Below are 25,561 nucleotides of genomic sequence, written 5' to 3'. Positions count from 1 at the left end.
CGCTCTCGGTGGTCGACAATCAACAAGGATTGTCAAAAGTGGGCGGATGCACAAAAGGCGGTTGACAAGTTGAACCCAAGTGGCACTAATGATGAAGATAGGGTAAGTGCCATTTCATCCATGTTCATCATGCTTGTTGTTGGTGTTTGTCGTGCTAACTTGTTTTGTTTCTATGTAGTTAAATATTGCACAAAACTTGTTCAAGGGAGAGGAGAAGAATACCAAGAAGGGGGAAGATCAAGAAAGGAAGGCCATTTACCTTGCCTCATTGCTATGAAGCATTCACTAGTAGAAAAAGGGTCAAATGTGTAGCACATTAGTGCCGGATTGAATTTGAGACGGCACTAATGTGTCCATTAGTGCCGGTTCCAACAGCTAGGCGGGCGGACATCATTAGTACCGGTTCGTGGTGAACCTTTAGCACCAGTTCGTGCCACGAACCGGTACTAAAGTGAGTGGTGGCAGGATGTTGTCAGTCCGGGGCCCCTCCAGCACCTTTAGTACCGGGTCGTATCACAAACCGGTACTAAAGTCGTCCTACATAGACCCTTCGTCCACCCGAGCTCGCTCTGTTCTTCCCCTTTCCCCTCTCCTCTCTGTTCTTTTCTCTCTTCCTCTCAAGCTCATTGCACATTTTGCCCAAAATTTGTCAAGATTTGAAGGCCCCCATCCATTCAAATGATCACAAAGGTTAGCAATTTTGTCCTTTCATCTCTCATTGCTAGATTAGCTCGTGCAATGCTTTATATAGTGATTGATTTTTGAGTTTAGTAATTTGGGAGGAATTATATATATGTGCTAGTATTTGATTTATATGTAATTTGAGGTCAAAAATAACACTTAGTTTGCATATGTAGGTGTGTTTTACTTAGTGCCTTCTAAATCTCCGTCGTAACCACCGTCGATCGCTCGCAACGTCCCATCGCTGGCACCACCTTGTGGTGAGCCTCTTGTTCATGAAGTTTTATATAAAAAATTGATGTTTGTGTGATTTGCATATATAGTTACTCGTATAATTATCTTACCCATACGTTGTTTGTTATACATAGTGCCATGGTTTTGATATCCGTCCCCGTCGGCCCTTGTCCGGGTTATGATTCGGATGTGGTATATTCTCTTTTAAAACTATTCATTGCATTTCGTGTTTATGACAAATTATGCCCATCAAGTTGACATAGATATTTGTATGTAGGAGGTAGTTGAACCGGAAATTCCAACCGACCCTATTGTCGAGAGGTTAAATTTAGTTGAAAGAGAAAACGAGGATTTGAAGGAAAAATTGAAAAGAATTGAGGGGGGAGATGGAATTGGAGTTGCATGTTGACGATGTCGTCGATGATCACAAGATTAAGATGGAGAAAATGCGCTTGAAGATTAGAAAGATTAGAAAATATGCTATTCATAGTGAGGCTTGGTATCATTATGCTGTTGGATCAATTGTTACCTTAGTTGCGATCTTGATCGCATTTGTTGTTGCATTTAAATTCTTTAGCTAGAGAGTTATTTGTTTGTTGCATTTAAGTGTTGTATGATCTTTATGTATGAAATTTATGTATTGTATTAATTTGGTGTTTTTGGTGCTGTGTATTGAAGATGAGACGGCAATGGATGTACGATGACCGATGCTCTCCCGAGTTCATTAATGGCGTGCGTACTTTTCTGCTTGTGGCTGAGGCAAACAAGCGGGCGGATGGTTTTATGCCTTGTCCATGTGCTGGCTGTAAGAATGGTCACAATTACTCTACGTCAAGAACCATTCACGTCCACCTGTTTGAGTCCGGTTTCATGCCCCACTATAATGTTTGGACCAAGCATGGAGAAAGAGGGGTTATGATGGAAGACAATGAAGAAGAAGAGGACGACGACAGCTATGCTGGCCATGGGTTCCCTGAATACGATGATACAACAATGAGGGAAGAAGCTGAGCCGGTAATGCGGGAAGAAGCTGAGCCGGCAATGCGGGAAGAAGCTGAAGAAGAGGCATCGGATGAGCCCGTTGATGATCTAGGTCGGGCCGTTGCCAATGCAAAGAGAAACTGCGCAAGTGATTTGGAGAAGAAGAAGTTGCAGTGCATGTTAGAGGATCACAAAAAATTGTTGTACCCGAGTTGCGTAGGTGACAAGAAAAAGCTGGGCACCACACTAGAATTGCTACAATGGAAGGCAGAGAATGGTGTATCTGACAAGGGATTTGGAAAGTTGCTGGTAATGATAAAGAATATGCTTCCAAAGGACAACGTATTTCTCGAGAGTACGTACAAAGCAAAGAAGGCTGTCTGCCCTCTAGGGTTAGAGGTGCAGAAGATACATGCATGCCCTAATGATTGCATCCTCTACCGCGGTGAGTACGAGGATTTGAACGCTTGCCTGGTATGCGGTGCATTGCACTATAAGATCAGCGCGATGACCCTGGTGATGTCGAGGGAGAGCGCCCCAGGAAGAAGATTCCTGCCAAGGTGATGTGGTATGCTCCTATAATACCACGGTTGAAACGTTTGTTCCAAAACAAAGAGCATGCCAAGGCGATGCGATGGCACAGAGAAGACCGTAAGAAAGACGGAAAGTTGAGAGTACCCGCTGACGGGTCGCAGTGGAGAAAAATTGAAAGAAAGTACGGGAAGGAGTTTGCAGATGACACAAGGAGCGTATGGTTTGGTCTAAGTGCAGATGGAATTAATCCTTTTGGGGAGCAGAGGAGCAACCATATCACCTGGCCTGTGACTCTATGTTTGTATAACCTTCCTCCTTGGTTGTGCATGAAGAAGAAGTTCATTATGATGCCAGTGCTCATCCAAGGCCCTAAGCAACCCGGCAACGACATTGATGTGTACCTAAGGCCATTAGTTGAAGAACTCTTACAATTGTGGAATGGAACAAGTGTACGTGCGTGGGATGAGCACATGGGGGAAGAATTTGACCTAACGGCGTTGTTGTTCGTGACCATCAATGATTGGCCTGCTCTCAGTAACCTTTCAGGACAGACAAACAAGGGATACCGCGCATGCACGCACTGTTTGGACGATACCGAGAGTATATATTTGGCTAATTGTAAGAAGAATGTGTACCTGGGACATCGTCGATTTCTTTCGAGCAGGCATCCCGTAAGAAAGAAAGGCAAGCATTTCAAAGGTGAGGCGGATCACCGGACGAAGCCTCGCCACCGTACTGGAGCTGATGTACATGATATGGTCAAGGATTTGAAGGTGGTCTTTGGAAAGGGTCCTGGTGGACAACCTGTTCCGAATGACGCTGACGGACGCGCACCCATGTGGAAGAAGAAATCTATATTTTGGGACCTGCCCTATTGGAAAGACCTAGAGGTCCGCTCCGCAATCGACGTGATGCACGTGACGAAGAATCTTTGTGTGACCCTGCTTGGCTTCTTGGGCGTGTATGGGAAGACAAAAGATACACCTAAGGCACGGGAGGACCAGCAACGTATGCACGGAAAAGACGGCATACATCAGGGTCATGCAAGCTATGCTCTTACCAAAGAAGAGAATGAAATCTTCTTTGAATGCCTGCTCAGTATTAAGGTACCGTCTGGCTTCTCGTCGAATATAAAGGGAATAATAAACATGGCAGAGAAAAAGTTCCAGAACCTAAAGTCTCATGACTGCCACGTGATTATGACGCAACTGCTTCCGGTTGCATTGAGGGGGCTTGTACCGGAAAACGTTCGATTAGTACACCTAAGGCACGGGAGGACCAGCAACGTATGCACGGAAAAGACGGCATACATCAGGGTCATGCAAGCTACGCTCTTACCAAAGAAGAGAAGGAAATCTTCTTTGAATGCCTACTCAGTATTAAGGTACCGTCTGGCTTCTCCTCGAATATAAAGGGAATAATAAACATGGCAGAGAAAAAGTTCCAGAACCTAAAGTCTCATGACTGCCACGTGATTATGACGCAACTGCTTCCGGTTGCATTGAGGGGGCTTCTACCGGAAAACGTTCGATTAGCCATTGTGAAGCTATGTGCATTCCTCAATGCAATCTCTCAGAAGGTAATCGATCCAGAAATCATACCAAGGCTAGAGAATGATTTGGTGCAATATCTTGTCAGTTTCGAGTTGGTGTTCCCACCATCCTTCTTCAACATCATGACGCACGTCCTAGTTCACCTATGTGAAGAGATTAACGTTTTGGGTCCTGTATTTCTACACAATATGTATGGACGGACATTCTCTCACTGAAACACACTACATAGTTCTACAGAATTCCACCTTGGTGGCTCCGTATATGGATGAACACAAGAATTTGCTACGCTCCAAACACCCGGAGCGGTCTGATCACTGGATTACACATGAACAAACCAGGAGTTTCACCAGCTGGTTGCAAACACGTAACATGCATGATGCCTCTATTGAAGATGACCTGTACTTGCTGTCCGTGTTACCATCTTCGAATATAAGGACTTTCAAAGGGTACGAGAAAAATGGTAATACATTTTACACAATCGCCCAAGATAAGAAGAGCACCAACCAAAACAGTGGTGTCCGCTTTGATGCAGAAACCAAGACGGGAAAGGAAACATATTATGGTTAATATACAGGACATATGGGAACTTGACTATCGACATGGTTTGAAGGTCCCTTTGTTTCAGTGCAAATGGGTCAATATGACACGAGGCGGGGTAATGGAAGACCCGCAGTACGGAATGACAACAGTGGATCTCAACAATCTTGCGTATGCAGACGAACCATTTGTCCTAGCCAATGATGTGGCACATGTTTTATATGTGAAGGACATGTCTACCAAGCCGAGAAAAAGAAAAGATAAGGAAGTGAATGCATCATACGATGAGCCAAAGCGGCACATAGTTCTTTCTGGGAAGAGAAACATCGTGGGAGTGGATGACAAGACAGACATGTCAGGATATTATGAAAAGTTTGATGAAATTGCTCCATTCATAGTGAATATTGACCCGAGCATCCAGTTAAATGATGAAGATTTTCCATGGCTACGGCGCAAAGGGACACACGCGAAGAAAAAGTTTCACACCCAAAGATCTGGGATGTGATCGACTTCACTATCATCACTTTCTTCTGTGTTTCACACCCAGGAGGGAATCTCTGTAATAGTTAGGGTAGCTAGTTATGTGTTTTGGCATTTGAAACGCGAAGAAATTTTATGTGCAAGCAAATTCTTTCATACATTTACTGATTTTTTCAGCTAAATGACCCTGAAATTGAAAAGCATTTCAAATGAACTCAGAAAAGGTTGAAATTTTGGCATGGTATCATAATTTCACCCACATAGCATGTGCAAAAAAGTAGAGATGGTTACCGCAAAAACTGGTTGCACTTCGTGTACAAAATGGACAATCTCTTTCGAAGTATCAGGGTTTCGGACGAAAACTCATCCATTACAAAGGCATTTCATTTTTTAAATAACCTAAGCATTACCAAATTGAATATAATGATAAAACACACTAATATTAAACATAAGAAAAAAGAATCACTGAAAAATCTATTTTCAAAGTTAAGTTATTCACAAACTAGTGATTCGCACAAATTTCAAATAATTCAAATTTTAAACTATTCAAATTTGTAAACTACCAGTACTAACAGAAAGTTTGTAATTTTTTGTACCTAAAGCAAAAATATTCACAAAGAAACTCTAAATACAGCAAAAAAACAACTCAAAAATAAATAAACCAAAAATAAATAAAGCAAAAAATAAGAAAAAAGCCCACCTACTGCGCCACAGCGGCCTGCATACGACTAGAAACCCAACCTGTTGTTGGGATAGGATACAGGCCCGCAAAGGCCCAGTAGGCCCACAGGGTAGGACAGAACATTCAGGCCCAGTAGGCCTGCTTTGGAGAGGAGCTCGAGGGAGCTACCGCACTGGGGCTTATAAACCAGTGCGGACGCCCCTCGGCTAGAGGGTGGGACTAAACATTTCGCACCGCACCTGCGCCAGCGCACCCCCTTTAGTACCGGGTGGTGGCTCAAACCGGTACTAAAGGGGGGGGGGGTCTTTAGTACCGGTTGGAGCCACCACCCGGTACTAAAGGGGTGCCGTTCCCGCCGCTTGTCCTGGCCAAAACAGACCTTTAGTACCGGCTGGTGGCTCCAACCGGTACTAAAGGTTGTTCTATATAAGAAAACACTTCAAAAAAATTGTCTGTTTCTCATCTCTCCCTCTGCTTCTTTCTCCTCTGCCCCCTCGTCGCCGCCCCCGTCGCCGTCCCCGTCGCCGTCTGTCGTCGTCGCCGCGCCGCGCCCCGCCCCGTCCTCCCGTCGTCCCTGCCCGGCCCGTCCCCGTCCCCGTCGTCGCCGCCCCGTCGTCGTGCCTTGCCGGTGAGAAATGTTAGTTTTAGTTATAGAATTAGTTATAGAATCTTTCTATTTTTTAGTTATAGAATTATTAGAAATGTTAGTTATATAGAAATGTTTTTTAGTTATAGAAATATTAGAAATGTTAGTTATATAGAAATGTTAGTTATATAGAAATATTAGAAATGTTAGTTATATTAGAAATGTTAGTTATATAGAAATGTTCTTTAGTTATAGAGATATTAGATATGTTAGTTTTAGTTATAGAAATATTAGAAATGTTAGTTTTAGTTATAAAATTTAGAATTTGCATATATGAAATCACAATCCATCATTTAAAAAATGTTACTTTACTTTTGCGGCATATAGTATTTGTTATCGCGATGCCCGGCCCGCATCCTCGCCGTCGACCCGTTCGCGACGACGTCCTGCTTCAGAGGACCCATGTCCGGGACTGGGCTCCGCCGGGCTGGCACTAGGAGGTGCTACCTTCAGGGGCGCGACGCTTGGTGAGGAACCCGGCCCCAGGTCCCTTCGTCGACCCTCATCTCCTTTGGTGGCGTTCGCGTGGGCCACTTTCGGTGCGGAGGGAGCCGGCCCCGCAGGAGGTGGTACGTCGTCGTGTCAAGGAGGAGGACGAGCACGTCCATCCCTAAATGGCTGCTATGGACGTCAGGTTCTCCAATACCTGGCAGGTTCTTTGGGGAGATCACCCGAGCTATGATCCAGTGATGGTTCCTTCACTTTGGTTGTCCACCGCCTAGATTACTCTCTAGTATTCGATCTTTATTAGCTAGCTAGCTAGCTAGTGATGTATTCAATATATAATATTCGAGATGATTTATTCGAGATTATATATATTATTTGAGACGATGTATTCGAGATTATATCTATTATTAGAGACGACGTATTCGAGCTTATATTCGATGATGCTTATTATGTACTATGATTGATTCAGTTTTTCCTTATTAATTGATTGCATCCATGCATTGTAATTTGAATATATTTCTTTTGGATTAGTTAAATAAAACCTATGGCGGACAATACCGGCAGAGAGGGAGAAGAGGCCATGTTCAATATCATACGCAATCCTCGCGGGCTAGATGATGATCAGAATGAAGAAGATTATGACGGCTCCGAATATCTAAACAACACCGGGGAGGGTGATATGATATTCGATCGCGACGACCGAATTGATGAAGTCATGAACTATGAACATGACGAAGAAAATGTTGATCTTGAAACAACAAAGACCGGTGAGGTATATATATTTATATAAGCAGGCATCTGGTGATCATCACATGTTTTAAATGACTTGAAGATATATTAACGAATCAATCTTTCTTCTTTCAGCCATCTGGATCGAGCAAATCTTCAGGCAACAGGAAACGAGGCCCGAACAAAAAGTTGAAGGAGGGCGTAAAGTACAATATCGAGGCCATCAAACCTAATGGCGAACCATTAGCGCCTAAGAAGATTGCGGACAAGTTCATTCGTCAGTGCGGAGTTCTTGTGAACGACCAACTCCCAATCTCCCTTCAAGAATGGAGAGAGCCAGCAAAGCCACGTCCAGGAGTTACTTTTGTCGCTTTGAGAAACTCTCATGGAACATTTCACCCTACCAGATCATTTCACAGATGCAGATGTGGAGAAAGTCAAGGACGCTGCTCTTAGGAAGATGGCGGTTGCATTCAACAACCACAAGAATCGTGAATGGGCCAAGTGCGTCAAGGGAGGAAGGAAGACTCCAGTATTCGAGGGAACACTAGAGAAGCAAAGTGCTCATTGGGACGATTTCGTGAAATTCAAGGATTCGGAATTATCTAAGGAACGGTCGAGAATAAACAAGGCCAATGCCGCAAAAAGGATAAGTTCCATAAGCAGGGGCCAGGTGGCTATGCGGTGGGAATGCCTAAGTGGGATAAGTCTGAGAAAGAGATGGAGGATGCAGGTGTCACTTCAGAAACATCGAGCTGGCCCCCCAGGTGCAGGACTTGGTTCTATGCGCATGGGGGGAGTTGGACCCGAAGACAGGCAAAGTTTCAAAGAAGGCATGTCTGGACAGAGCCGAAGATAAGCTACTTGTTACAATAGAAGAGGCTCGATCAGGGGTGTTCCAGCCCAACAGAGAGAACGACGAGCTTACGCGTGCCCTGGGAAATCCTGAACACCTGGGAAGAACACGAGGCATGGGCGCTATTCCATGGTATGAGGGGTTTTCGGACTGGAACGCCGACTACAAAACCCGTGCGAGAAAGAAGATTGCGGAGGAGAAGAGGAGGAAGATGGAGGAGGATCAGAGGAAGCTGGACTATGAACGCCTTCAAGGCCTAGAATCAGCGCACGCGGACTTGGCAGTCAAATTCCAGCGGCAGCAGGAGCAGATCGACTCACTTAGCCAGCAAAGGGGGTCTCAGCAGCTGCAGCAGCTAGCGGATGATCCAGCATTGGATAGCACCGTCCCATCCATGCCGAGAAGCAGCGTGGGTTCCGCCCCAGGCGACAAATCTATCGTCAGTTGCTATTGTCTGTAAGTGATTTCTTTCTGTAATTTAAGTCTCAAGCTAGCTGTAGTGATCATTTTGATCAATCATTACCTGTAATTATCCTCAATATATTCTTTTCTGTGGTATTATGTAGGATGAAGATTTATGAAATGAAAAAAGGTGGACGCTATGGCATTGGGTTCGTTGACCCAAATACCATTAATGAATACACATGGAAATTAGATCCATATTACGAAAAAAAGTGTAGATGAAAGCATGCTAGAGTTCTTCAAGCGCCTCAAATACAATGAAGATATACTACTTCCTTACAACTTCGAGTGAGTCACACTGTCTTGTACTACAAATTCTGTTTTTGCCTACTAGCTAGCTACATGTTTTTGCTTACATATGCCCGCTTAATTAAGACATGCAAACGTGTGTGCATGCAGATTTCACTGGATCTTGTTAATCATTAAAGTTGATGAAGGAACAGTTGAAGTACTAGAGTCACTACTTAAGAAACCAACTGACTACACCATCATGAAGGGGATAGTCAACAGGTAATTTCAATCATTATTAACTATATCTCGGCCTATTTAATTAGTTCGTCATTTCCTGATAACAACTATTTAATAACCCATTTACTAATTTTCTTTGTCGGCGGGCAGGGCTTGGTCAAAGTTCATCAACGTCACTCCAGGCCAATGGAAACAAAATCTGAAATGGTATCGACCCCAGGTAAGTAATTAAGTAGTACTAGCTAGCTGCCATCTCTTTAATTATCATGCTTGATTAATTATTATCTGATCAAATTCCATTCTCGTAAAGGCCCTGAAGCAGGCGCCGGGGAATAATCTGTGTGCATACTACGTTAGCGAGAACATTCGCATGATGGCGTTCGAAAGGAGCAGATCTCAAAGACAGGAGTGGGTACGTTTGTCAGAACACTATTCACAACTTTTACACCATTATCGATATCTAGTCACACAACTAATACACATGCATATTGATCTCCTTCTTAACAGTTCAAAGAGGTGCGGGAGAAGCTCCTACCAGAGGACTGCATAGAAGCAATTCAAGAGGAAATAGCGGGATTTTTGCTCGACCAGGTCATAGATCCCAAAGGAGAATACTATTACCCGCTACCGCCCTCATGAACCACTTCCAATTGTTATCGTGCTCCGAAGGCACCAATTAGGCTAATGCCACTGGCTCCGAAGGCACCAATTAGGAGAAATTGTATATAGCTAGCTAATTGTATATATATACATGTGTGTATATGTGTGTGAATTAATTAATGGTCGTTGTGAGACATTCGATGATATATATATATACATATATGATCGGTTCTACTAGAAATTCTATTTATATATATGCATAACGTGTACAATATGTAGTATCGTAAAATACCAGCAAACGAAAAAGAATTAAATGGAAAACACAAAATTAAATGAAAAAGAAATCATAAACCCAAAACCCCCCAACCTTTTAATACCGGTTGGTGTCACCAACCAGTACTAAAGGGCTCCCTGCCCCCGGAGCTGGCTCATGCCACATGGTTGCCCTTTAGCACCGGTTCGTGCTGAACCGGTACTAAAGGGGGGCCTTTAGTGCCCACACTTTAGTGCCGGTTACTTAACCGGCACTAAAGGGCCTTACGAACCGGTGCCATTGCCCGGTTCTGCACTAGTGATTGAAGGATGATGAGAAATGAAAGAAGCGTGATGATATGGATGATTTGGATTTGAGCAACAAACGCAAGCGAACAATTGAATTGGATGATGATGAGGAGGAGGCATCAAGTGATGACGCCAAGAGAAGCCCTACACCAAACTCGGTTTCATACTCGAAGCCAAAACGACCGGATGGGACCAAGAAAGACGCAAAAGAAAAGAAGAAGAGGAAAGGAGATGATGAGCTCAAAAATGCTATGGAAGCTATTGTGAAGGCAAGAAAAGAAGCCAACGAGGTGAGAAAGATGGCAAGGAACCAAGATGCTGCGGCCGAGGAGAGGAAGGTGGCATTGTTGGAGAGGAAGGTGGGCATGGAGGAGCGATCTAGATTGTTGGATTGGGAGAAGCACTTGTTCTTCTTGGGCACATCTATCCTCAGTGAGGTGCAAAAGGAGTACATAAACCTTGCCCGTGAAGAAGTCTTGATCCAAAAAAGAGCCATGATTCACGCCATGGGTGGTGGTGGCCTTGGCGGCATGGGTGGCGGTGGCCTTGGCGGCATGGGAGGCATCAGTGGCTTCGGTGCTACCATGGGTGGCATGGGTGCCATGGGTGGCTTTGGAGCTACCATGGAGACCATGGGTGGCTTCGGAGCACCTCCGGGTGGCATGGCCGGCATGGGAGGCATGAGTTTTGCGTCTCTCATGGGAGGCATGGGTGCACCTCCGGGCGCCATGGCTATAATGTCTTCCGGTGTGCCTCAGACACCTTTGCATGAAGATGTCGTTGAAGATCTTTCCAACACCTTTCGAGCTTCACATGATGATGCGGCGCGCGGCAATGAAGAGGAGGAGGAAGAATCGTCTTCTGAGGACTCAGATGAATCGGAGGAAGATGAGGATGAAGGCGAGGACGAGGCTTGATTGTTGATGTGCCTGCTGTTGGTGTGAACTTTTGTGTCATGAACTTGGTTTAGATTTTGAACTTGGTTGGATGATGTTGTGGGCATGAATTTGAACTTGTGGGCATGAACTTTTATGTCATCAACTTGTTTGTGTGATTTAAATTTATGACATGTCTTTGTTTTGATGTTTGAAATTTAATTTTGTGTCCAAAATGCAACATATGGCATGCGCCGGCTGCTCGCGCGCGCTACATTTTACCGCGGCTGCTGGAGCCAACGCTACCCGCCGTGCCAAACCAGACATTCGACGCGCTGCAAACTGGTTTTTAACACGCCGCGCGTTCGGCGGCTGTTGGAGATGCTCTCAGACTGCATATCAGCAACTGCAACTACAAGCTGTAAGTCTGTAATATTATCTAAAGTAGAAAAATAATCGTCACACCTAGACTACCTCAGTTTAGGATTCTCGTCATCAAACTCAGGAAATCCAACAAGGGTGATTTCCCATGAGTACTCGTGGAAGACGACGAGCACCGCTCATGCTAAGGATGGTCTCATGGATACCTTGAGTCGACGGCGGAATGTAGGGTTGAGACCCCTATCCCGTCGCCGTAAAGTTGACGATGAGCGGTGCCCATTTGGGCAAGTCTCTGCGGCTCCCCTCTGGATCCTGGTGAGCAGATCCAAGTCTGCGGAACGGGATGCGATACTAAGCGCGATGCAGACCTTGCTGATGGTCTTGCGCACATCCACCTCCGCTCCATCTGTGTAAGCATGCATGTCGTAGATGAGTCCCCAACGCCTTGTCGACCACCGCCAACACATAGCGACCCGCCGCTGCATCCACCGCATCACTCACCGCCGAAATAATGAGCTCGTCGAGCTCCTTCTTGTGCTTCTCATGTGCCTCCTTCGACGCCGTAGAGAGCGTCTCGTAGATAGCCTTGGCTTCCGACAAGAGATTCTCCATCAACTCTACTCTGTGACGTGCCGCCGCCGCCAAACGCGTACCTAGGGGTGGGAGGATCCATGCCGAGCTCCGGTGAGTATGGATGGCTGTGTGCACCAATCGTTAGCATCGGGATGTGATTGGGGTATTTGAGTGAGATTTAATTTGAATTCGCTCCTGGGTCAATGTCAATATGAAGTTATAGGTAAGAGCATCTCCAGCCGTCCCCCAAGATGCCCCAAGCCACTTTTTGGGGGCCGGTAGTAAAAAAACCTCCCACTCACGCCCCCAAAGGCCCACTTTTCGCCGGATTTGGAGAAAACTGACGCCGGCGTTCCCACCCCAAACCTAGCCCCGTGGTGCGAAGCTGGGCGTGCCGGCGGTTTCATTTTTTTGCGGTTGGCCCACCCTCAGCCTCCCACCTCCCTCTCTCCTCTCTTTTCATCTGGGCCCTACCCACGTGCCCTCACCCTCTCTCCTCTCCCATGCCTCTCTCTCTCGCGTGTGCCGAAGAGGCCCCTACCCCGCCGCCCAAGCCGCCGCGCCCCTATCCTCCGACCCCTCCTCCTTCCCAGCCCAGCCACCATCAGGGTTGGGCGAACCCCCCCTCTCTCTGCTCCTCCCCTGGCCGCGCTCTGGCACGCCTCGTCGCGCCTCCGCCTGCCCGCGTCCTCTCAATGCCTCCGCTGCCCCCAGCCCTGCACTACTGCCTTCGCTGGCGTCCGCCACCTCCCCGCACCATGGTCTCATCTCCGGCCGTCGCGCCCGCCCCCACGCCCGATGCGGCCCGCACATGCCGCGCCCCTACAACTCGCTCGCCGGCCGTGGCCCGCAGTTGCCTCGCGTCGGCGTATCCCGCCCATGTGCTTCCCTCGCCGTGCGCTCACCATTCGCCGGCGTCCCCAAGCAGGAGCAGGAGTGTCGTCCCTGCGAGCACCCTGGCCGCCATCCACGTCTCCGCCGTCCTGCGCCGCCGCGCCATCCGGGCATCGCCGATGACCTCCCCAAGCAGTAGGAGCGCCGTCCCCGCGAGCGCCTTCAGCGTTGCCGAGGAAGCCCAGCGCCACCTCTGCCTGCTCGCGCTCCTGCTGGCCGGTGTGGCGGACGGGCCGTCACGGAGGAGGATAGGTATAGCGGCACGGGCACGGAGGAGCTGGCGGAAAGCGCGGCACCAGAGATGCCGTGGCGGAAGAAGGAGGAGTAGGTGGCGGCGGAGGCGTGGTAGAAGGAGTGGCCGAGCGCATCGTCCCTGCAGCTTTCGCCGTGCTCGCCGGCCTCGGCCCCTGCTGCATGGGGGCGCAACGAGTGGAAGAAATTTCACCCCCCCATGCCAAAATTTTCGCCAGCAGCCCCCCAAGCGGCGAAAAAATGCCTCCTGGGGGGCTCAACGGCCGGAGATGCTCTAAGGAAGAGGAACTACAACCTGACTACCAATTCGTGAAATCCTACACGAGATAGACTCACTTATATAGCACATAACCTAGTCCCCTTCACGGTATTGCTGTGATTTGGTGCGGGCACGCCTGGCAGGTGGGTCCTGCATGCCAGTCTCTTCCTCCGTAGCTTGGCCAGCAGGGACCGTGGCCTCGTCAACAGGGCTGCACTGTTTGGTCGCATGTGGCTGAGTTTAGGCGTGGATCTTCATGCAACTCTACATGGCGTCTACAAGGTGGGTTGAGTCGATGATCGCCAATGGCAAAGTCAGGGTCAGTTGTTCAGGGTTTAGAGATAGCAATGATGCCTTCTGACGGAGGAGTGATGACGATGAAGCATGCGTGTTGTATCAGCAAGACCCTCTTTGGAGTGGTGTGTGTGTCTTGAGTGTGCCGTTTAACGTTGTGATGGTTTTAATCCGGTTTTCCATAATTAATTAGGCAATATGTTTTCGCTCGGTTTTCCCTAGTTAACTGAACAATTCTTTTCTTCTCAACGAATGCAGTAATCCTGTCATTTAAAAAATGATTCATTTTGAGTGTCCCGTGCGTGTCGTGGTGGGTTTTAGATTAAACCAAGAGCATGTATTTCATCGACCGGGTTTCAAATTGTAAAGCAAGATCTCTGAGTGCTGCGAACCAACCTATGATATCCTAGCTCATCAGGGTTCCAAGTCCTAGACTTGGACATCGCTGCTCGTATTTTCCTGGATTTGTTTTAGACCTTCCAACGATGCGCATTGAGTGGGCGAAGATGTTCTTGTCGACTACAAAGACGTCTGTTGCGACTTCGTCAATGATGTGCCGGTTCAGTCTTTCGGAGGTGCTCATAGGGTTAGTACTGTGTTAAAAAAATCTCTGACATCATCCTGATAACTACTAGCATTTTGTTCATTTTTCTTAGTGATGAGTATAACCATTTCTTTTTCACTTTGTGTTAAAGAGAAGAGAATAAGCCATTTTGACTGCTACGTACTAGCCAGTAGTAACGCGCAGTGCTTCTATTGGGCAGGCTAGTCGTGCAATCTGCATGGCATGTGAACGCGAAGCAAAGACTGCATGCAGAGTGACCGAAGCGCCACGCGGCGCGCGCACTGCATGCAGTGGCGATCGAAGAACGAGGAGACTCGTGTGGTTATTCGGCGCGCTTTCCCACTCACTCCAGCAGGTCACACGGTCTCGCGCTTCCCATATATCGGCCGCTGGTGACTGGGTACTCCAAGGGAAGGTCGACCACACTCTCGCAAACCATCGAGCGAGCACGGACGCCAATCCCCTGCACTCTCGATCTTCGCCGGCCAGCATCCGCCGCCCGCCGGCCCGCCGATGGTAATCCCAGTGATTCATTAGAACGCTATCCCCTTTCCCTAGTACCCGGCCTTCTTCATCCTAGCTAGCTTAGTTCAGCATTGGATCTCTCGGGTGGATCCTCGGCAGTTGAGGGTTCAGTTTTTCAGGCCAGGGGTTTTGGTTCTTCATGCCACGTTCGATGAGCTAGCCAGCCTGCGTGTATCCTTACTTTTGGCTGATTCCGCTTTGTTTGAATCGTGATGGATGCTCTCTCTTTTTTGGGGGGGTTTATTTTCATCTCATGTGCTTTTTGTTTGTTTTTCTTTTGCATTTCATTTTTTTCTGTACAGATTTATTTGCTTTCACTTTGTGAAAATGTTGCAATAGCTCTTTAATTCGCATTTATCATAAAACGCCAAAAAAATTATAATTCAAGATTTTGGTTTGACCAACAATATTTTTAAATATTTTAAACCAAAAAATATCATATAATATTTCTTTTTATTATAAATCTAATGTTTAACATTAAAAAAATCTGATGGTGCCGTAAAATGTTTATCTTTTTCTGCGTCAAATCTTTGTATCATATTAAATTTCAAATCTAAATCTTGAAATATTTGTGAGAATGTTAGGTCCTAAGAAGGTGTAGTGGTGTACCTTGTAAGGATGATTTATAAAATAATAATAAAATTTCTTCCTATACAGGCTATACTGTTGAAAGAAATAGATTGAAAGAAAAAAAAAACTTGGGCCGGTCCAACAGGCTGGCAAGCAATCCTGTTGTCGTCAGGGGAAAACTCTAGTGTCCACGACCTAAAAAAAACACATCGGTATCATCGAGCGAGAGAGCGGCCGGGCAATCGTGGGAGGGGTGATGGGAAGAGCGCCACGGCCACCCGACGACGAGGAGCCGGAAGGCGGTGGCGTGGCCGTAGCACGCAACCGCGGCGGCGCTGCTGGCGAGTTAGGTATTTCCCTGGTCTGACGGTCTCCAGCTAGTCGGCCAGCAGCCCCGGCCGATTAGTAGCATATACGCATTGTGCTAAGTAGGAAATTCCCGACGTCCTATTTAATTTACTTTTGTTGTTTGAGGAACAACAGGTGACTGATCCTGGATTAGAAATGGCATTTTATACTAAAGTAATTTTAGTACTTTTCCGAGCCCTCCAAGTGAGGAATTTTTGCCTCACAGGAAGCACACACGACTCTCCTCCCTCGGTGGGCAATTGGCTGCTGCCTTTTTGTTCCTGTTAGATTTTAGCCGATGCTGAATCAATTCAGACAAAGAACCAGAATCTAAGTTTGAATTTGGAACATAATTAACTTTTAATAGAGAGCCGATGTTTTATTTCAAGTGCAGATTCAAAAATGATAACAAATATGTGACTGATAGACCCGCTGGAAAGGAGAACCCTAGTTGGCATGGGATGATTTTGTTTAACTTTTTCAAGGCGGTTTCCCTTTAATGTTTTCTAGCACACCTTATATTTTCTATTGGCTTTGTAATTTGAAATAGAGGTAGTATTTATTTTTCTTTGAGCTATTGTTTTAATGTAATATGAGAAATATCTCTAGTTACGTGAGAAGGTTATGTGATAGTAATCATGTCCTTTTTTTTATGCCTTTTGGCGGCATATAATGGTCTTGCAACATTGCCGAGTTTAAGTCATTTGGGAGTATTGTACTGTTTGTTTCAGTTTGATGCAGGAACCTAGTTACAAGGCTCTGGTCACATCCATTTTAATGTATATGATTTGCTTGCTGATTTTTCTGAACTTTGGGCTGAGACTTAGCATGTCCAAGCTTGTCTTGGTCATGATTGTTTCTTTGCTTGCGTCATCTTTGTTCTTTGGTGATACAAATAATAAGGATAATCATCCAATTTTCTAATGGTGTCAGTAGAAAGCAGGTAAAAATGGAAAATGTCGCATGCATTATTTTTGTACTGATCCAGATATGCAAAGACAGTTTTGATAACTTTGCAAATCAAGAGGGTGAAAATCTGCAAGTCGGGAGAAGTAGGAAGTTGTTATAATCAAAATATGCTTCAATTAAATTATGTAAACATATGTATCCAGTTTTTTCTTAACTTGAATTAGCACCTGTATTTTGAATGGTTCTTCCTTCTGTTGGCCTGTTCTTTGGACTCTGTTGTATGTGCTACAATATGTTTATGCTATTTTTAACTGATTTATTTTTTATGGTAGGTTTTGGCTTTGGCTTGAGCTTTGTGTTGCTAACAATGGATTCTAAGACCATATGCCGGACCAAAGTCTGTGATGTTCCCAACACCATCAAAGTGTATGTTACTATTAACTTTTTCCAATTGCTTATTCTAGCTAGTGAGTACTACTTTATATACTAGCCCAGATCAAAATAAGTGTACACAGAATTATTAATGTTTTCTGTAGTATATTAGTGAACTGCAGAATTTAGTATGTACTATTCATGAGCGTGCTTTGGACTATTGCTATAAAATGAAACATTGTTATACTCGTGTTCAATCCTAGCACAATCCACTTGAATGTAGCTACTCTGTTTGACGGTACTTATTCAAGCTGGCCGTGCACCGATCTGAGGAAATAGTTGATGACATTAGAGCACATATACCCGTATTAAAGAGCATACTACAAATACTTAACTACTTATGACAGCAAAATAGGGATATACACATGGAACAACTACTCTCATGTCTTCCTGAACATGCAAACGTTATGAAATGCTCAACAAAATATTGTGGATTGGGGATAGTATTTTTATTATAAAGAAATAAATTTATGGAAGCATTATGTATTTGTTGTTCTGCCATTGATATTCATACTTGTACCTTTTTTTTGTACCGATGTTCTATAAAGCCAGAACCCCAGAGTAATTTATGTTTTACCTTTTTGCAGTCCCTCTGTTTGGTCGATTAGTAGCAAGTTCATGCCAACTAGGGAATACCGCCAGAGTGATTTCCTGAAATTTTCACTACTTCCTGATCCGGAAGATGGTAACCAGGCAAAGGAATGGGAAAGGTTTATAGGCTACCTTCGCGAAAGTGCCAAGGTAAATATTATCTCCACTGTGTGGGTATTTTATTTACTAGTAATTGCTAGACATACAACATATACCACCTCTTCAATAATATTTAAATCACCCTTCTAAAAGTAACGGTGTGAGGATTGGGCAACCATCAAGCTAACATCCTCTGAGATAAGAGAAGCAGCAGTATGTTGCTAACTACTCCCTCTGTGGCTGTAATAACATCTTATATTATGGGACGGAGGGAGTATTACGCTAAATTCTCATAGATGCATTTTGATGTCTATAATGTGACTGCTCCTTCTTACCATGTGTTTTTCTTTGTAGGCCGGCATTGTTAAATTCAGCTCTGGAACCTTCCACATTCTTGCTCCTAAACCTCATTCTTCCTCTCATGTGGTGATCTTGTATGAGACTGGAATAAAAGAGCCTGGAGTCTGCAAAAATATGGCAGGGATATCTGGTGAGAGTTTTTCTAGCTAGAGATATTTATTATTAACTAGTCATGAACATATTTTAGCCAGCCTGCTGTATTATTCCCCTGTTTAATCCTGGGCAGCTCATTGCCTACCAGCACAACATCTCTAAACTAGCATTTTATTTGTGTTGGTTACATCACGTCGTCTCCCAAGAGTCGCATTTGCTATTTCCCTTTTTACTTCATGTGTATTATTACTGTTCATGTTGCGGAGGAAGTTCTATCCATAATGAAATATAAGCCATGATTGCTATTAGATTTTGCTGGTTTATTTAGTTTTTATTATTGACTGTTCTTCGCTTATTTGCTGTGTCAACAGGGATATCCAACGAGAGTGGGGAGATTTGTGACAACACATCACATCCTATGGGGATAATTTCTTCACAAAAACACCATAATCAACATGGAATTTTGAACCCAGGAGTGACGAAGGGACCATCTATTGTTAAAAGAAATTTTGTCAGCACAAACCCTAATTATCTACGAACTCTTAGTCAGACACATGCTGGCTGGATCTTTGGAGCAATAGCAGAGCTCATTGATAACTCCAGGGACGCTGGTGCATCCAGGTATGTCCTTGTCTTCAAAGTGTATTTTCGGAAAGGTGCTTGGTTGTTTATTCTTTAAATCTTTTGTAGGACTAGTTGGGCGGCGTGTGTTGTGTTGTGCTGCATTATGTAATATTAGTCAGTTAAGAGAATATGTAATAATTCAAGTTATATAACATAAAGATACTAGCTCTAAGAGAGATATTTTAAAAAAATCGTTATTATTTATTATTTATAAAACTAGTAAAATGAAATGTAGACTAAAAACCCCAGTGCGTGAAATGTTAAATATTATTTTTTAACCATCTTATTTTTCTTCGGTTTATTAACAGGATAGTTTGCTTCTCTCCCTAGGGAATATGTATATTGTATCCTGCTTTTGGCAGTATAGGGTTTTTCGGAGCTTCTTGCTTTCTTCCTGTTCGTAGTTTCCGGTTTCCACCACCTGTAGCAATACATATTCTCAATAATTCCTCACTGATGAGTACCTTAGACATGTTTTTTTAGATTATTTGGAGCTTTTTATTGTTTGTTTCCACTAACTGATTTGTTTCTTTTACTTTTACTTTTATTCACGGAAGGTTGGATATTTCCATCCAATCTATGTTTTCAAAGCAAGCAGGGCAAAAAGTTCCTGTCTTATGTGTTGTTGATAATGGCCATGGAATGACTTATGCCCAAATGATGAGAATGGTCTCATTTGGTCACAAAGGACCAAATGAACACTGCCAGGATCAGATTGGGAGGTTTGGAATTGGATTTAAGGTAAACTTCTGTCATTAAATGTCTCATTCCTATACTGTCCTCGATTACTGATACTTCTTGTGACCGTTTTAAGTATTTTGATATGTACATCCATCATATGGTATTGATAAGATTTGTCTAATTTATTTGAACTGTGTAACTAAAACTTGCCTGACTGTTGCCTTAATAGACTATAGTGAACTACTTAGATGTGTAATTATATTGGTAATGAAGACAACACATACAAGAATGCAACGGTGTGGCTACTAAAAGCAGGGAACAGTGTGTTGTTCAGTATACCTGCAAACATGTTAGTTCTACAGTATCATTTGCTAAGTTTTCAGGTGTAATGTGAATGCCATGCTCTAGGTCGATTTGACTTCACTCCTTTTTGTACAGTAAACAAGTATGACTAGGAATTTTTAGTGTGTAACTTCGCAAACAATAATCAATTGTGTTGTTTTGTTGTAGACTGGTGCTATGAAACTTGGGAGAGATGCATTTGTGCTTACCCAAACTTCAACGTCCAGATCAGTGTCCTTTCTATCCCAATCTTTTAATGAAAATAAAGATGTAAGCAAAGTTCTACTTATCCCTTCATTCTTTTTCTATAGGCATGTTAAAGCTATAGTAGTATGATTTTCTACAGAATCTTGAGATCCCTGTGGTGACATATTGCAAGAAAGATCAATACATGGAAGTTGATTTGAGTGTGCAGTCTGAAGCTACTGCAGAATATAACCTGAATGCTATCAAGAAATTTTCCCCATTTAATGAGTATTTCATTGGAGAAAAGGTGGGCTTATTTGGTGAAGAGGGTACTGGCACACAGGTTTACATATGGAATTTGGATAGATGGGGTACAAATTACACCTTAGAGTGGAACTCACAAAAAACTGATGAAAGCCCTGACAGTCATGGCAATGGGGACATATTAATCCGTTCAAGAAGAGTCAGATCACGTCCAGGACAAACAAATGGCAATGTATGTAATTTTTCATCCATATTAATATTTTTGTACTTCCCATTTTGAGAGAAGAGATAACCTCTCAGTTTCATTGCAGAAGCTACGAGTTAGTTGCGTCATTCGAATAGTTGTGTTAGTGGCAATATATTATTTTGACATTTTGATTCTTTGATATCTAATACCGATTCATTATTTTTCATGTTCTAATAGGTACCGTTGGATTATTCACTTAAAGCTTATGTAGAAGTTATGTTTCTGAATCCTCAGATGAAAATTACTGTCCAAGGGTCTCCAGTAAATACTCATATGCCATATTCTTTTATGTCGTGACATATTATATTCATGTTGCTTATGTTTCTTTCTATTTCCTAGGTCATAGTCTGTCATTTGGAAAAGACTCTTTGCAATACTTCGGTTTTGTCCGGGGAAATAATGGGAAGGACCATTCAGCTGACTCTAGGAACAAGTGATGTGGAATGGGGCAGAATGAACCGTGGAATTTTCTTGTATTGGCATGGTCGTCTAATAGAGGTGGGCTAGATGTTATTGTATTAAACTACACATCATGAGTTCGTGACAATTTTCATTTTTCTATGTTCCACACATTGTTCTTCCCTGACACATTTGCCATTAGAAATAACCAGTCATACTGAGGATGCAAATATATTTCTCTCATAGCTTGTGAGTAGAGATGGGGTAAGAATTTTATCCCCATCTGTGCTGAGCATGGAAACTATGTGAAATGTAAAAACTAATAACTATTTGCAGGAACTAGATTGAGCTTTAATTGTACATCACAAACAATTCATGATTGCTTTGTTCCAGCAAGCTGTTTGCGTCCTAGATTTTTTGCCATGCATTTTGTGCTTTTTAACTTTGATTTTGTATTCTTTCCCAGTCTTACAAAAGAGTTGGAGCTCAAAAGCATAATGCTGACACGGGCCGTGGAATAATAGGAGTTGCAGATATTACAAATCTCATTGTATGGTTCAGAATATCTTGGCCTTTTATCCATGTTCTTCAGTTTTCCTAGTTTTACTCTTGTGACCCTGTATTGAACTTATCCATGTGTTGCAGGATGATAAAGATGGTCATACTTGGGTTCTTAACAGTAAACAGGGGTTTCAAGATTGCGAGATATATGCAGAACTGGAGGAGTGGCTTGGTAGAAAAACCGATGAATACTGGGATGCAAATTTTGACCCTCTTAATTCGGTAAGGGAGTATGAGTCAGTTTATGTTGAAAACATCTTGTACATATCTGGTCATGAAGTACTTGAAGTAATCTCTCTAAGCACCTACGACATAGATTGATACCAGATAACTTTTAACTGTACTATTATTTAGAAAATCACCGCTTGTTATCATGAATTTATTTGACAAGTGTGAAAAAGAAAATGTTAGGGATGGCAACAGAGTGGGCACTCGCTATTCTCTCTACCGAGTGAGTCCCAAATCATAGTATTTGAAACGTGATAGACATGCACATATTGGTGGGACATACATATACCTATTTCCTCCAGATAATACATGCATTTACCTCCCACGTATTTCTGGAAATATTATGTTTACTCATTTCAAGCTTATTTACTCTAGTAACTTTCTTTAAACAGAGAAAAAAGCCTGACAGCTCAGGGCTGTTGATGACTGGGTTCAGTGCTACAAATGCCGCAAATGGAGAATGCTGAATCCGTGCTTCAATATAGAGTATCTACCATCAGAATGGTGTGTATGCAATCGAGCTCACTTTTATCATGTAGATGCACATTATTGATGAAAATGCGATGATTTTATCAATATCCTTTTTACATCTCTGAAGTGTTAATGTTGTGAAATTTCAGGTTTTGCTACATGCCACCTTTCAGTGGGCACTGTGATATTCCAGAGCAACAAATGGAAGTTGGTGTGATCACAGTTGCTGAGAAGAGATGCGGCCACAATAAGGTAGCCCAGAGGGAGGTTGAGAGATCCAGCCAAGAAGAAGACGTGAAGGTAAACAAAATCCAAAGCTTAACGTGTAGTCCTTTTCTTTTTGTAGTCAAAGTTACTAAGAGAAAATATTTGACCCTCTTGTGTGCTCAGAATGTCAGGTTAATCCCACCAGCCGACAGCAAGGGAAACGGGAAGAGATCTTCTTCAGGTTCCATGAGCTTGGAAGGTATGAATGCTGTGTAACAGAGTCTCTAGATGGATTTTCCTACCCGGACTAACGATGTGCGATCCGATGGTTTTGAAGACGATCTCCCGCAAGCCGAGTCCGGAACCACTCAGCCCCCTTTGAAGCGGCTGTCGAGGGGTCCGAGGGCAGCTGTAAGAAACAGTGCTGAATGAGTACGCCTGGTAACCGACATTTTTCTTTTTCTTTTGTAACCAAGTTCGTGAAGATTTCATTTCTCATTTTACTAAATCCCTTTTTTCATTATACTTGGTTGTAGGCACGAGTGACTACCCTGTTGTGAAGCTCCATGTGGCCATGTGGGGTCGTCGCACGAATCTTCAGGCACCTTTGGTCAACGAAATGGAGCTGCAGGCCACACCCTTCTGTTGCTTCTGAATGACTTGATCGCTCTCCGCTTCCTTCTAAATGTTATGCGCAGCGGTGTATTTTTTTACTCTTTCAAATGTACTGTAGTTAGTGTCATAGCTATTAACTTGTCATTACAAGATCAAAATAAGGATATGGCACTGCCTCATTACCTCAGCTTGCATTGCATGCAAACAATATGTGTACTCGTCGTGCTTCTGAGCTCTAAAACCCTCTCTGTGTCTATTTTGTACTACATGACACGTTAGTCATACGCAAACCCTTGAGCAGGTTATGCGTACGAGATGTAATTTGTGGCTGTCCATTCATATTCAGTACATTTTCTAGTACTATGTGAAGTTTTTGGGTGTATGCATTGCTCTGGTAGTTTTATGTGGGTTGACACAGAGCTCACCACAAAGAACATAGACCGGTCGACGTGCAGCTCCCCAGTCAGACTTATCAGAGATCGAGATGAGTGCAGGCCCCACACATGCCAAACAACACTTGTGAAGGCGTCATCAGATCATCTTTGCTGGTAACTGGATGAAACACCTAGCTTCCTAGGATGCCTTTGGTTTACATATCTGTTTTAGAGCATTTTGCATACTTGTCCCGGTTAGACCAGGTTGGGCAAATGCAGGCTAAAAACCGACATGTGCGTGTAGTTTGGTTGCTTGCATTAGGCTCCATGCATGAGGGGAGTAATTAGTCAGCATGTTGTTTGGTTGCCTGCATCACTGTTGTCAGACAAACAACATGTTGTTTGGTTACAAACGGCTAAAGATATGATCACCACTTCTTTTTTTAGAACAAAGACACAAGGAGCGTCCGGCTTTAACTTAATAAAGCCCACGAACAAGTAGCATCCGACAAACAAGACAGTCCTAAACGAAAGGAAAGTGGCCGAAGTCTTAGTTTTAACATGCAACCGGCCTAGGCCTGAGAGAGATAAGGCAAAAGTCTAAACATGCCAACACCGGCATAAGAGGAACGATCATCGACATCTAGTGACGGGCAGCAATCTGGATCAGTCGAATCCGCTCCATCGCCTCCTGCATCTGCTCAGCGTCCCGCCGTTTCCCCAACGGCATCCAAGTCTAGAGGAACAAATGGCATTTGAAAATAATGTCAGCGGGTGAGAGGGAAATTTGTGCTCTATAGTGATTTTGTTTCTAGTAGTCCATAGAGTCCAGAAAAGCGCCCCTACGCATCTCCAAAGCACTCGACCGAACCCACCCCTATGGGCCAAAAGAATATCACGGAGGTCTCTACTCGAGTGGGGATTCCAATTTTGATCAAAGGCTTCCTGGACCGCACTCCAAGTGAAGCGAGCGAGATGGCAATTGAAGAAGATATGGTTTGCATCCTCGTGCGCACCACACATCACACAATTGCCATCGGACGGCCCGTTCCGATTCGCTATGTTGTTAGAGGACGGTAGGCGGTCGCGGAACATTTGCCAAAGGAAAACTTTAATTTTGAGTGTCGGGCCCTCTGTCAACTTATTGTAAAGAGACTTAACCGTAAATTTCCGGGAGCTCGTGAGGGACCAAGAGACCGTATCGGCCTCGGGTCTCAACATCACAACCGCAAGGGCATTACGTAACTCGTCCCAGCCAACCCGTTCGGCGTCAGAGAGGGGCCTTTTGAAAGTAATGGCTGGCGAGTTTGTTCTAAGCGCGTCGGCAACGAGGATATCGATGTTAGTAGCAAGTTGGTATATGGAGGAGTGGCTACGCCACAACGGCTCCTGACCGAACCAGTGATCTAACCAAAATCATGTGGATCTTCCGTCGTTAACGCAGAGCTTAGCTCCAAGCGCGAAGGCCGGTTTGACACCCTGGACCCATTCCAGAATGTCGACCCTTTGGCCTTGGAGGTAAGGAAATTCCCGTCGGGGAAGTATTTCGCTCTCAAAATATCCGCCCAGAGCCCCTACTCATTTTGGGCGAGTTTCCAGAGCCACTTTGAGAGAAGGGAAACGTTCATAAGTTTGGAATTGAGAATCCCTAGGCTGCCATATTTCTTCGGCCGGCATATCGCTGCCCACTTAACTAAGTGGCACTTCTTTTTGGACCGAGTTCCTTCCCAAAAGAACATGGATCGGGGGGTGTCGAGCTTGGCGTGAACACCGTCTGCTAGGAGGAACATGCCCATGGTAAACATGGGCAGAGAGGAGAGACTAGTGTTCGTCAGAATGAGCCTAGCTGCCGAAGACATGAACCGGCCACGCCATGGGCTGACCCGGTTTG

General features: G+C 44.3%; 1 protein-coding gene across 1 annotated transcript; it reads left to right on the top strand.

The window, feature by feature from the left end:
• The first annotated feature begins 17,263 nt into the window (after positions 1-17,263).
• On the top strand, positions 17,264-23,373 carry LOC125538596 (protein MICRORCHIDIA 7-like). Its single transcript, XM_048701860.2, has 13 exons — positions 17,264-17,322; positions 17,916-18,069; positions 18,373-18,508; positions 18,843-19,092; positions 19,653-19,836; positions 20,287-20,388; positions 20,465-20,800; positions 20,993-21,076; positions 21,681-21,764; positions 21,860-22,005; positions 22,624-22,774; positions 22,865-22,940; positions 23,218-23,373. The coding sequence occupies exons 1-13, from the start codon at positions 17,264-17,266 to the stop codon at positions 23,334-23,336; spliced, it is 1,881 nt and encodes a 626-aa protein (XP_048557817.2). The 3' UTR covers positions 23,337-23,373.
• The last annotated feature ends 2,188 nt before the right edge of the window (positions 23,374-25,561 follow it).

The sequence above is a fragment of the Triticum urartu genome, chromosome 1A (assembly GCF_056163025.1).
Source record: "Triticum urartu cultivar PI428250 chromosome 1A, HENAU_Tu73, whole genome shotgun sequence".
Classification (NCBI taxonomy): domain Eukaryota; kingdom Viridiplantae; phylum Streptophyta; class Magnoliopsida; order Poales; family Poaceae; genus Triticum; species Triticum urartu.
This window is presented reverse-complemented; position numbering and strand designations above follow the sequence as displayed.

What these genes read in the sequence shown, in the direction of transcription:
- LOC125538596 (XM_048701860.2), top strand. Translation starts at nt 17,264, where the DNA reads ATGGATTCTAAGACCATATGCCGGACCAAAGTCTGTGATGTTCCCAAC. An exon ending in AGGGACGCTGGTGCATCCAG is followed by an intron (nt 19,093 to 19,652) that starts GTATGTCCTTGT and finishes TATTCACGGAAG; the next exon opens with GTTGGATATTTCCATCCAAT. An exon ending in AGGTTCCATGAGCTTGGAAG is followed by an intron (nt 22,941 to 23,217) that starts GTATGAATGCTG and finishes ACTTGGTTGTAG; the next exon opens with GCACGAGTGACTACCCTGTT.